General features: G+C 35.1%; 1 protein-coding gene across 26 annotated transcripts in view; it reads left to right on the forward strand.

The window, feature by feature from the left end:
* The window catches only part of MYT1L (myelin transcription factor 1 like), a 730,943-nt gene that overhangs the window by 497,019 nt on the left and 221,289 nt on the right, over positions 1-12,635 (forward strand). For all 26 annotated transcript variants that reach the window (XM_056813380.1, XM_056813371.1, XM_056813377.1 and 23 more), the window contains one exon: positions 5,482-5,837. In XM_056813380.1, the coding sequence (XP_056669358.1) occupies positions 5,482-5,837 (356 nt within the window). The remainder of the gene's footprint in view (positions 1-5,481; positions 5,838-12,635) is intronic.

The raw sequence follows: 12,635 nt of genomic DNA on the forward strand, positions 1-12,635 counted from the left end.
TGGAAATGGAATTGTCACAGGTTGGTAATTTGAGTCAGAGAATTTTTTTACAATTTTCTATGGATTGCCTGGCTGAATCAGTATGCTATGGCAGCCCTGGGGCAGGCCTAGTGTTGACACAAAGCAGCTTCTGAAATCATTGCCAGGTTGGAGAAGGAATGAGATTAAAACCCCACTGAAATCAGTACCCTTGCTGTGATATGCAATAACCTCTCTTTGCAGGTTTGCTGCCCACCTTTTAGGAAAAAATAACAAACAAACATGGTATATAGTAATACAGGTTTATGTAAATCTATACTCCCCCAACTCACATTCTAGGAACGCTTTACAAGGCAGTATTTTGAAACATTTCAAGCTCCCAAGTCACATAGGCTAGGAAACATGCTCAGAATTTAGTAGACTCTCTAGTCTACGTGGCTACTTAAATACTGTAGGTAAATTCTGATGAAGTCTTTCTTTTGGCTTGAATTTTGTTGCCACATTAAAAATAGATGCCAGAGACTGGCACTAAAAGATTATAGATCAAATAAAAAAGTAGCATAAGAGAATTCTGCCACCACAGGGTGTCAGTTTTATTTACATTTTACATCAATAGATCTAGCTAGAAGTATGTGCATCAGGGCATGGGAATTGGCATGAAACTCTGGAATGGGAGGTCCATTTTATCCCCAACAGTTGATAAACTGGATCCAGGACAGAAGTCTGCAAATTACACAATGATTTTTCAAGTAATTTGAGGGTTAATGTAGGGCAGGCAAGAAAATAAAAGGTAACGAAGTAGAATTGGAAAGATTGCAAAAGTATTTTGGAAGTTTCACTCATCAGGAAAAAACAACAATAAGAAGTAAAAGAGTTCATGACCATAAATCATAGAATGTTGGCATAAAAAGTGACTTAACAGATTATCTGGTCCATCTCCTTCATTTTTCAGATGGGAAAGCAAGGGCCCAGAAGATGGAAATAACTTGCTCAGGGTCACACAGAAAAATCAGTGGCAGACCAAGGTTCTAACCTTGTTCCACTGATTTGGGGTCCAATGAGTTTTCCTATTCACTGTCCTCAATTTTTTTGATAATGAGGATTTTTTTAATGTCAAAAATTTGGGGTCCCCATTATAAAAATGATTGTGTCATGAGCACTAACTGATTTAGAAAATACATAATGACAAAGTGCTACTGCAAATTCAGTATTAATTCTAATTAAAAATATATTTCATTAATATTTACAACTAAATACATTTGAAAAATAACAATCCACAAGATATTTAGTTCACAAAATGCATTACTAATCAAAGTTTGCTTACTTACTTTAGACATGCTTCATTTTAGGGGAGCTAAAATATATTGATGACAACTCTGGGAGTTTACATGGATTTATGGCTATTACAAGCTTAGTGCAAGAGAACAGACACTGTATTTATAATGTCTTTCAAGTTACTGTTGTATTTCCATCATGTTTGACTCCTTATGACTCCATTTGGGGTTTTCTTGTCAAAGATATTGGAGTGGTTTGTCATTTCCTTCTCTAGGTCATTTTACAGATGATAAAACTGAGGCAAACAGGGTTTCAAACTAGGAAGTATTTGGGCCAGAATTGAACTCAGGAAGATGTTTTCTTGATTCCAAGCCCAGTGCTCTACCCACTAGCTGTCATTGTCCTTCAAGACAGTGAATAGTGAGCAGATTTTTTTTAACCAAGAAAGACATGGGTTCGAGTTCTCAGTCTTCTATGTACTGGCTAGGCAACCCTGGCCAAATCACTTTACCTCTCAGTTCTCTAAACTACTCACTTATATTGCAAAGAAAGTATTGACCTAAACTGGTAGAGGAAGTTTCCTTATCTAGAAGTTCCTTATATCCACTAAGCATAGGTTCAGGACCTAATTCTATCTTTTCAATTCATCCCCAGACAAACTATAATATCAAAATTAGAAACATTGCACTATGGCTAGACAAAATGAATACTGGCCTGGAAGATGGTAGACTTCAGGTTACCAAGAGCCCTGCCACTGCCTGGTGCTATGACTATGAGTACATCACGTCTCTTTTGACCTCAGTTTTCCCAGTTGTAAAATGGAGTAATGGAGACAATTGGACCTCCAAATTCTTTTCTAATTCTACAAGTTGATGTCTCCATGAGACCAATTTTTCCTTTCACATTGGAAATGGCTTTAAAGTGTATGCTTACACATATTATACATATAAATATATTTTACTATTTTGATTAATGAAACTAAAAGTGGTCCAAGTTAGATAGCTATTGAACTCCTAAAGCCAAAGAACTGAAAGGGACTTTTACAACCATTTTGTCCAACTCCTTCATTTTATAAATGAAAAAATGAGGCCCAGAAAGGTAAAGTCCCCTGTGCAAAGTTAAATAACTTCTGAGTCGCTATGCTTTGGTTACTTTCTTAGTTATGAATTTCCTGAAAGTAAATTATAATTCTAAGTGAGTTTCAATAATATTCCAGATTATGTGAAAGAGGCAGAAACCCAACAACTTTCTCTTCTCTCATTCTCCTGGAAGTGAAAGTGCAAGACAAAGCATCATAGATTCATAGCTACAGAGCAAAATACTACCCCAGAGAACCGCCAGTCCAAACCAATTTATTTTACAGATAAGGAAACTAAGGCCTCGGTCAGAGTAGGAGCAATGAGAAGATCCTAAATAAAGGAAGATTACCTTAGATGCCCACCCATTTAGCAGCCATGTCTACATTACCCTCAGTACTACAGGTGAGGTACATTTCAATCCTGTCAGTGGTAGAATCCATAACAAGAAACAGATTTCAAATTATTTTCCTGGGAATTTGAGAAAAAGTAGCCATAGTGTGATGGACAGTAATTGAATGGGAACCAGGAAGATCTGGATTCAATGGCTGCATCTCATACTAATTGTGTGAGTCTGGGCAAGTGGCCCAATCCCTCAGGTAGCTCCAGTTTTCATATCTATAAAAAAAAATTAGATATTTCAACTAGATGACCACTAAGGCCCTTTTCTTAATAATCTAATGATCCTATGAACAAAGCAATTTCTCTTTCAAAATAAGAGACACTAGAAGAATATGTAAGTTACTGTATAGTTGCAAAGGAACCAAGAAGGAGAGTGAACAAAAAAAACACATCTGAAGTTAGACCTGAAATAAGAAACAGAAATCAGTGATCATTTCTAGGATTATCTGCACTAGGAATGGTAAGTTAATAACTGAACGTTATTTCCCCATTGCCGTTTAGAAAAAGCAAATGAATTGCATCCCCAGATAGGTTCAGATAATTAGATTATTTACTTATAAGCATCCCAGATTAATATAAGTATGGGCAAGCCCATAAACTCAGTTTTAATCTCCCAGTGAAGAGAAATATTGAGAACACACTGCTCATAAATACTATATTGATGAGTGATTGATGAGTGTGTATGTATGAGGGAGATGTGCAAGCAGAAAAGAAGACTCAGATAAAAGCTAGGGTACAGGGGAGGGAAGAAAAGAAAATGATCTTTGTTTCCAATGAATAATGTTTGGAAATGACCAAATAAAAATTAAAAAATTAAAAAAACAAAAAACAAAACAAAAAAAAACTAGGGTACAAGATAGCCAAGGTCTTTACTGTTATTATTATTATAAGTTAATGTTTAGGAGGCAGTTGGGTAGCTCAGTGGATTGAGAGTCAGGCTTACAGACAGGAGGTCCTAGGTTCAAATCAGACACTTCCCAGCTGTGTGACCCTGGGCAAGTCACTCAACCCCATTGCCTAGCCCTTACCACTCTTCTGCCTTGAAACCAATACACAGTATTGATTCCAAGATGGAAGGTAAGGGTTTCAAAAATTAATTAATTAATTAATTGAAAATAAGTTAATGTTTGAACAAAGAATGTCAGCATCAAAAGAAATTCACTTTAGGATTGAATCTCCTGGAATGTCTATATTTCCAACAAAAACTAAATGTTTAGATCAGAAAGATTTCTATTTGGTGGATTTTCTGCTCTCATGGATCTGTTCAACACATACTCCCAGGATAGACTAGGGGAAAGAATACTAGAATAGACAGGACCTCTAAGTTCAAGTCATGCCTCTGCCATGTACTAACACTATGGATCAAAAAGGTTCACTTTTTACCACCGAAAAAAAAAGGGGATAATAAAACTGCACAATGCATAGAATTTTGTGAGCATTAAATGGTAGCAAAAGCGAAAGCATATTGTGAAGTATAAATTTCTACACAAATTAAGACAGCATTATTACCATCATTATTTTTCATAATATAGATATTTGGTCTACTTTTGTTCATGGTTTCCTCAAGGACAAAATTTGTCACTACTATATTTTCAGTGATAGAGGTGGGGGAGAGGATTATTCTTATCATTCATTCATTCATTGGATGACCCACCTGAGCTAGAAAATGCAAAATCCCATTGGAAGACCTCATAGGATTTCTCTGCATGTTGGGTTATAAATCATGTCTAGGCAAATTTTTGATTATTGCTGTTATATTTCCTATGGGCTATCCGAAGTTCAATAGTGAGTAAATTAGGGAGGCAGTGTGGGACCATTGAAAGTGTGTTGAAGTCAGAAAATCTGAGTCAAATGGCTGAGTCTCCTAACATATTCCTCATGTGATCATGCACTTGTTATTTACTTATCTGGGATTTAGTTTCCTTATCCATCACTTGAGAGGACTAGACTAGATGGCCACAATGACTGTATTGTAGTAAATCACTAAACCAGTTCAGATTGCAGCTGCATCTTAGTTTATACATTTGCTTCTCTATGCTTTGCTGGATACCTAGAAAGCCAGGAAATATGCTATCATTAGTACACTGATCAGATTAGTATTTTCAACATCAACAAAAGTACTACTACCTAATAGTAGCACTGCCTTCCTAGGCCCCAGCTGATTGTCAAAGCTTTGCAGAGAATGAAAAAAAAAATACTTCTTTTTCCAAAAAGATGTGGCCATCCCAAGTCCTTTTGTAATGTAATATATAATATAGGATAAGATAGGATGTATTATAAAAAGAATAGAATAGAAATATTTCTTCAATTAATTGTTCCATCAAAATGCTTTAAACTTGTTGAATCATTATCAAAATTCTCATTGAGTTGATTTTCCACTAAAATATATGCATTATTAATCTTTATAGTATCCCAATGAATGAGTTGATATTATTATACCCATTTGATGATTGGTAATCTAAAGCATAAGGATTTATTGGACCTATGAAAATTTAAGGTAAAATGTAAAATGACTACATTTTAAAGTAACTAGATGAATAAAATCTATATTTCAAAGCATTATAATTGCAATAACAATTGCCAGATTATATGTTACTGTGTTGTCAGCTCACTAATGGCACTGAAACCAGTCTGCTAAATACTTCAGAAGAGATATAATAATTAATAAAGTTGATTAAATGATATGACTTCTATCACTCTGACTATCAAGGGTGGTATAATAACACACCTCTTTTACTTTCCTAAACAGTGTTTATGGCTGCCCTTTGGCTAAAAAAAGAAAAACACAAGATAAGCAACCTCAAGAACCTGCTCCCAAAAGAAAGCCATTTGTGGTTAAAACTGACAACTCCTCAGTAGATGAATGTTATGAAACAGATGGAACTGAGGAAATGGATGAGAAAGAAGAAGAGGAAGAGGAGGAGTACTCAGATGATAATGAGGAGCAAGGGGAAGAGGATGAAGATGATGAAGAGATAGATCGAGAGGAAGAGGAGGAGATTGAAGAAGAGGAGGAAGATGATGATGAAGAAGGAGAAGATGTAGAGGATGAAGAAGAGGAGGAGGAGGAGGAGGAGGAAGAAGAGGAGGAAGAAGAAGAGCATGGTAATCATTAACATATTAATAAAGAACTAGATGGTATTCTGGTTTAAATTTTCATTATTAATTCTCTGGGTTGAACTTCATGAGATAAGTTTCAAGTAATGGAAGTCATGCAAAAATTCTTTCTCTCTCTTCCTTACTATAGTATTTACCCTTTGTGAAATCCCTTAATCTTTATTTTAAAGACTATGATCTAGATATCCTTGTAGACTTTGGACTTCTTTCAGGCAAATAATTGTTCAAGTGGAATGTCAAAGGCTACTATAGTTTGCAGATATGTGTGTTTCGCATGTGTTTACATGTATATGTATATGTACATATATGTTGTACTTTAGATTATCAGTCCTATAAGGTACTATAGTTTGGTTTAGCTAGGAAATTTACAAGGAAATTTTTTTTGTCTTGAATGATCTGACATATTTGCAACAGAGATTATTACTTAGTATGACCTTGCTCTAAAAATGACTTTAACTCACTTATTTGTGTAGTGGTATTTTGGACCTCCATGCAGCTGGATATATGTTGATTGGTAAAATCTGGGTTTAGGATATTGATTACAGAGGATTCACAATAGTGATCTTATCATATGCATAGGATGGAAATGGGTATTAATGAAATGACAAAGGAACTGATTAATCCTGCAATATTTAACCTCTATATTTTCAGAATACAACTCTGATTTTGTATCCCCACTTTTCTGTCTAGTGTGTAAAAATAACAACATTTAGGACATTAGAGTTGAAATGTTTTAGGAACAAGATGTGAATGGTTTGATTTTTTGCTCCTTTCTCATAACCCAAACAAAAAAGGGTTAGGAATTATTTCTTGTACAGAAGGTTTCAGTTTCTTCATCTGTAAAATGAGAGGGTTGAACTTGCTCTCCAACATCTATACAAAGCCTATAATCTTAAAGAGGAAGAAAGTAAGGAAAGGAGGAAAAAAAGGAGAGAGGTTAGGAGGGAGGGAAGGAGGGAGGGAAGGAGTCAGATTTGAGCTTTTCAGTGATAGTACTTTCTCATTCCCTTGGAATTTGCCTAGCAGAAATGCCAAAAGCCTGATGAGAGGGAGGGTGGCGTTTTTTTTTTCCCCTTCAACCCCCATCCCTGGCTTGAAAGATGTTTGAATACTAGGGAAGCCAATTCCTTAATATAAAGGACTGCTATTTCCCAGAGCCTGTGGGGAGAGCTTTTCTTAGTTCAGGTAGGTGTGTGGTGGTTGTTACTAATCCCATAAGGCAAGCATTGAACATTCTAACCATTCCTTTTTCAGAAATAATGATAGTGTTACCCCGTGCAGCCTGGCTTGATCACATAAGAAAACTCTTTGAAATGGTTACAGTGGTTTGGGGTCATGATAGAAAATGACATATACACAGTACCCAAAATAAATTACGTTTAAAAATCTTTGAAACTGAGATATATTCTCCTAGCCAACTAATTCATAAATTTTCTAGTACAGATTTTAGAGAATCTACTAAAGAAGGGAGCACAATCTATGATCACATTAGAAAATAAAATATGGTCCTAACCAATATGTTTTAGAGGTTTAATTTTTATTGTTAATATATTATGTTTGGAAAAGGTTCCACAGCAAGGCAATATTTTTTAACCCAGTGGCTAATATTTCCTTTAACATCATAAAACTATTTTGTTTTCGTGGTCTTTGCTTTGGAGGAACCCATGACAGCAAAAGGGTAAGCGTAATTTTCATGCTGAAAAATTCCATGACGAGGCCTCATATAATGAAATATTTGGGAAGTTGAAGAGTGTGGCCATTGAGGTAATTATTTCTAGACACATTAAACATGCTCTCATGTAGCTGAGTGTCATAGCTGATTCAACTCCATAAATTGGCTATGGCTTATGATTTAAAAAAAAAGATATAAAGCATTGTTCCCTCAAGTTCTAGTTTTTTATGTCTGGAAAGCAATAGAAAATTTTTATTTTAAATTATGGAAGCCTGTATAGGAGTCAGAGATTAGTATTTAATCACATAAAAGTTGGGTTTTTTTTATTAGGACACACCATTAGTTGATCGTCTAAGATATATTTGGGGGTTTATTTTCTCAAATATTCCATTTTGTATTCCAGATTGCTTCTTGTAATCTTTGGCCCATGGACATTTTCTGAAATGTCCAGCAGATGTCCAACCTCACTTTCAGAATTTGACTGCTAGAGGTTCACATAGAACTCTCTGGTTCTGATTTAAATATTTCGAATATTTTCATTGTGTTAGAAATTCAGTCAGAGGGCAAGCTCTGGCAAGTTCTGCTCACCCAGGGATGGACTGTGTATTTTTCATGTGAGGACCAACGTCACATGAAAAGATAATCTGGGGATGAGTAGCTTGAAGCTACTCATCCCCAGATTAGCTTCAGGATATTGTACTTTATAGCCAGAGCAATTCACATAGGCTATCTACTAAAGCATTGGAGGGGTTATGATATGCCCTGGTGGAGGGAATATTCATCCACGCTGATGAAATTACAGGCCCTTGAGCGTGAACTATTGAACCAGGAAATTCATAGGCTTTAGCCTGTTCTTAATGCATAAAAGAGCTAAAAGTAAATATATGTGGGGGAGGAAAATCCAATTAGGTGAACATAATAGATAGAGCATAATAGATTGCCATAAAGAAACAAACAGGAACCCTATTCAATGTCTTATTATATTTCTAATGCTGGGAGGATGGGGGAGAAGGCATGTTAGAATTTTGCTTTTTAAAAATTCTTTTAGGTAAGCTACAAACATTGATTTGGAAGAGATAGTACAGAAGCAAATAAATAATTCTGCAAAATGTAAATTTTTTTCAATCCCCTTCAAAACCCAGCTTCTAAATAATAACCACATGGCATTTATATAGCACTTGAAAGGTTACAAATCTGTTTACATGTTTTGTTTCATTTGATCCTCAAAACAACCCCGTGCAATAGGTGCTATTAATATCATTCCCATTTTACAGATGAGGAAACTGAAACTGAAGGAAGTAAAATGACTTGTCTAGGGTTAAACAGCTAATAAATATCTAACACAGGATTTGACTTCAGATCCTACTGACTTCAAGTACAGCACTCTATCCACTATGCCATCTTGTGATGTTATATAGAAGAAATATTTGGAGTCAAAAGACCTGGGTTTGAATTCCAAATAGAACTTGCTACTTTATGTGACTTTGGACAAATTACTCAGCCTCTCTCTAAGCCTCAGTTTCTTCATCTGTAAAATGAGGAAATTAGAATAGGTGACCCTTAATGTCCATCCCAGGTCACATGGCTAAATTGCTTTTGAGGAATTATCTAAACACCCCCAAAGGATGAATCAACAATACTGGGGAAAGTCCTAATACCATTCAATACTATTAGAGGTAAATCTTTTCCAAGTTTTTAGCAAACCAGGCAGAAAAGGACAGATTACTACTTTAAAAATTACCTGTCAAATTAGTCCCAAAGCTCAAGTGACCTCAGTCAGTTTAAGACAGAAAGGTCAGTTTTAGGGATGTTCTTCCATATCTTAGTTGCTATACATCCTCTCGAAGGAGACAATAAAAGTTTATTTTAGTCTCAAAATAAACTATTAATGTTTCTCCTTCTGAGAAAAAAAATCACTTCAGATAGCTGATTCCCAAAGGCTGTTTTGCAAAGTTTTTTTTTCAGTTATAGGAAGAAATCTCCAATGGAGAAGCTTCAAAAACAAATGTTTTGAGGCATCATTTAACCAATATCACAGGAAAACACTCAAGATGGCTTGTATTCCAGGTATTTCTTAATCCCTTGGGGTGAAGCGGAGTTAGGCTGAGCCTAGTTCAAAGGCTGTATGCTATTTTGATCATTTCACATGACCAGACTCTTAGACATTCATCCTAGTTTACTGAAACAGGACTTTCAAAAGACATCTCATCTCGGGGAAAAAAACAAACTTCTCTGTCAGTCATTTATTTCTGTTCCTAAATATGCCAAATACTTTACATTTCACGCTGCTGCTATAAGTGGTGATCCTCTCACTAATTCCCTGCCACTCATAGCAACATCTATAACATGAAAACCAAACTTTGCATGTTTTGCTGTTGAAATAGCAGGCCATTGCTTATAAATAGAGTGATATTTTAGTTCCACACTTGAGCAGATCCAACAGCAATCTGTATTTCTGAACTGTATTTTCTGAAAGCATACCCTTCTCACAAATGAGGAGCAGAAAAAAGAGCTGGACCATCATGTCAGGAAACCTTGAAATCCCAATGACTCCTTTTTCCTATTTTGCATTAACCACTAGTAACCTTTATCTTTCTGAACCTTTCATCAGGTTCCTTCTAAAGCTGATAGCATCAATATCCTCTAAAGAGATGACGCAAGCATCAGTCTTAAGATAAAGAACATGAGTCTACTCAGAGAACCATGACAGCAGGATATCTAAAGAGAAGGAAGGAAAGCTAACACAAATACAAACTAAAAGAGGCAAAGAAGAGGGTTAGGTTTTAGTAAGGAAATTAAGGCACAGTAATTAAATATTTTTAAAACTATATACTTAGAGGCAACACAATATGTCATCTTTTGGGATTGGATTAGATAACACTAAGGACAGCAATTAATTCCATCCATAGCAATAGCAAACCCCATGCCCTTAATCCTGAAATAACTAAAGAGTCAAAGGATTCAAGAAAATCAAGAATCCACAAGAGTACTGTATGAGTAATTAGGAAGAAATCAGAAAGTATACTTTCTGTATACTATGAATTCACTTTATTTTTTTAAACCTTTACCTTTTATGATTCCAAAACAGAAGGATGGTAAGAGTTAGGCAATGGGGGAGGGGGGTGGTTATATGACTTGCCCAGGGTCACACAGCTGGGAAGTGTCTGATTTGAACCCAGGACCTTTGGTCTCCAGGTCTGGCTTTCAATCTCCTGAGCCACCTAGCTGCCCCCCCCCCTAGAATTCACATTAAACTAATCTGAGCTGCACTTATTCTCATTTTCTGCTTGTCTTAGTATATAAGGAATAGGGTTCTTTTTTGTTGTTTTTTAATCCATTTGTCACTAGTCTGGGCCCCCATTTATGAAAATTCTCTCATTCTAAAATTAAACCAGTTTCTTTTTTAGTGGTCAAAGATTTTTCGAATTTTTAACTCCAATTTTTATACATAGTGTTTCTTTCTGGCTAAGTGACACTGTGTCTCTCACGTAATTCTCCTGTGATCTGAGAAATAGAATAAATTGTTACACAGAATCTAGTGAGTTATAATTCATTTTCATACTTCAACCCATTAAAAAAAGACCAGAGTTTTAAAATGATCATTAATCTCTGGTCTCTTAATGATAAATTATTAAATTCTTACATGGTACACCTTAAAAGGAGAAATCCTTCTTTCTGCAGTTCCCAGTAGATATCATAGAAGGTGGGAGGATGGTGAGCACAGAAAGCTACCATTAGACTGAAGAAAACTGTCTTCACACTGCCACTATTAACACGTGACTTCTTTTGTCAGTTATCCCTGAAAAATGGCATGTTTAAAGCTATTTCTTTACTATGTTATTTTTTCTTGACTGGACCCTTGAAGTAGATTACTAAAAACTACCTCGGAAAATAGTTCACCTTGTAATTAATTGGGTAAAAGGAAAGTATCTTTCCCTTCATTTCCTTTGGGTCTTTTGATAGAGTAAGTTGACGAAATCCTTACATGTGAGGAAGAGTTGGGTGATTTGAGGGAAAATTAGAATACTTATGTGAAGTCTTAGTGTTCTTTGCTTTCAGTACACAAAAAAAGGAAAAAGGGTTCCCTGACTTTAACAATATCAGTTAGTCTTGAAGGTGAGAGCATTTCTTTTTTTTTCTCATCTCTTTCATAAATAGATTAAAACAGGAGATTCCTACTTCCACTATCCCTATGCCATGTTAAAGAGGGTTAAATAGAATTTTTTAATTTTTTTTAGTAATCAAACTTGAGTAGAAAGTATCTGACCCATTTCCTTGTACTAAAAGTTCACCACAAATAAATAATTTTAAAAGTCAATGGAATCCCAATCCATTTCTGGATTTAAGCACAATCTGGGCTACCAGGGATAAACCACATTAATTCTCAAAAACCTTAGTGTTCTTATTTCTCAGAAAATTAGGGGATTTGTTTAAGTTTCCTACCTCTTCAATCTGTTATTATAGTTTAATAAAGTTGTTTTCTAATCAAATGAAATGATGTTTCTGATAACTGGAGCATCTTAAAATTCATAATAATTAAGTCTATGGTAATTTTTACAGAATATTTGCTGATATGTGATAAATGCTTCCTATTATGCACCTACTATTTATAATCTGTATAATACGTATACAAGGTCCCTGAACCTCAATTATTTCATATGTAAAAACCAAAGGACTGAATTAGAAGTTCTCTAAGATTCTGAAACCTTCTATATTTAACTTTTTCTTCAAAATCTTTGATCAAAAGTCTTCTAATATCACATAGAGGTGTCTAAGAATTGATAAACTTGAAGGAATCATCGTAAGTAAATTGCATTCAATGAGTAAGCACATATTAAGTGTCTACGATGTTCCAGACTCTGTGCTTTATATCAGTCAGAGATATACAAAAATACAAAAATATGACAATCTCTCATTTGAAGGGCCATACTTTCTTGGGTCTATATCTGAGACCTAATCAAAATATTAGGTTTAAAAAAGATCTAGCAGAATATTATTGTCTTGATCCTAGACAGGCATGGGGAAGAAAAGTTGAGGGGAAAAATCGATTTTTTTTAAGAACTTTAATTAATCCTTGAAGACTTATGTGTTGTGTGATCATTAATTTCAGTTCT

Source organism: Monodelphis domestica, chromosome 1, assembly GCF_027887165.1.
Source record: "Monodelphis domestica isolate mMonDom1 chromosome 1, mMonDom1.pri, whole genome shotgun sequence".
Lineage (NCBI taxonomy): Eukaryota > Metazoa > Chordata > Mammalia > Didelphimorphia > Didelphidae > Monodelphis > Monodelphis domestica.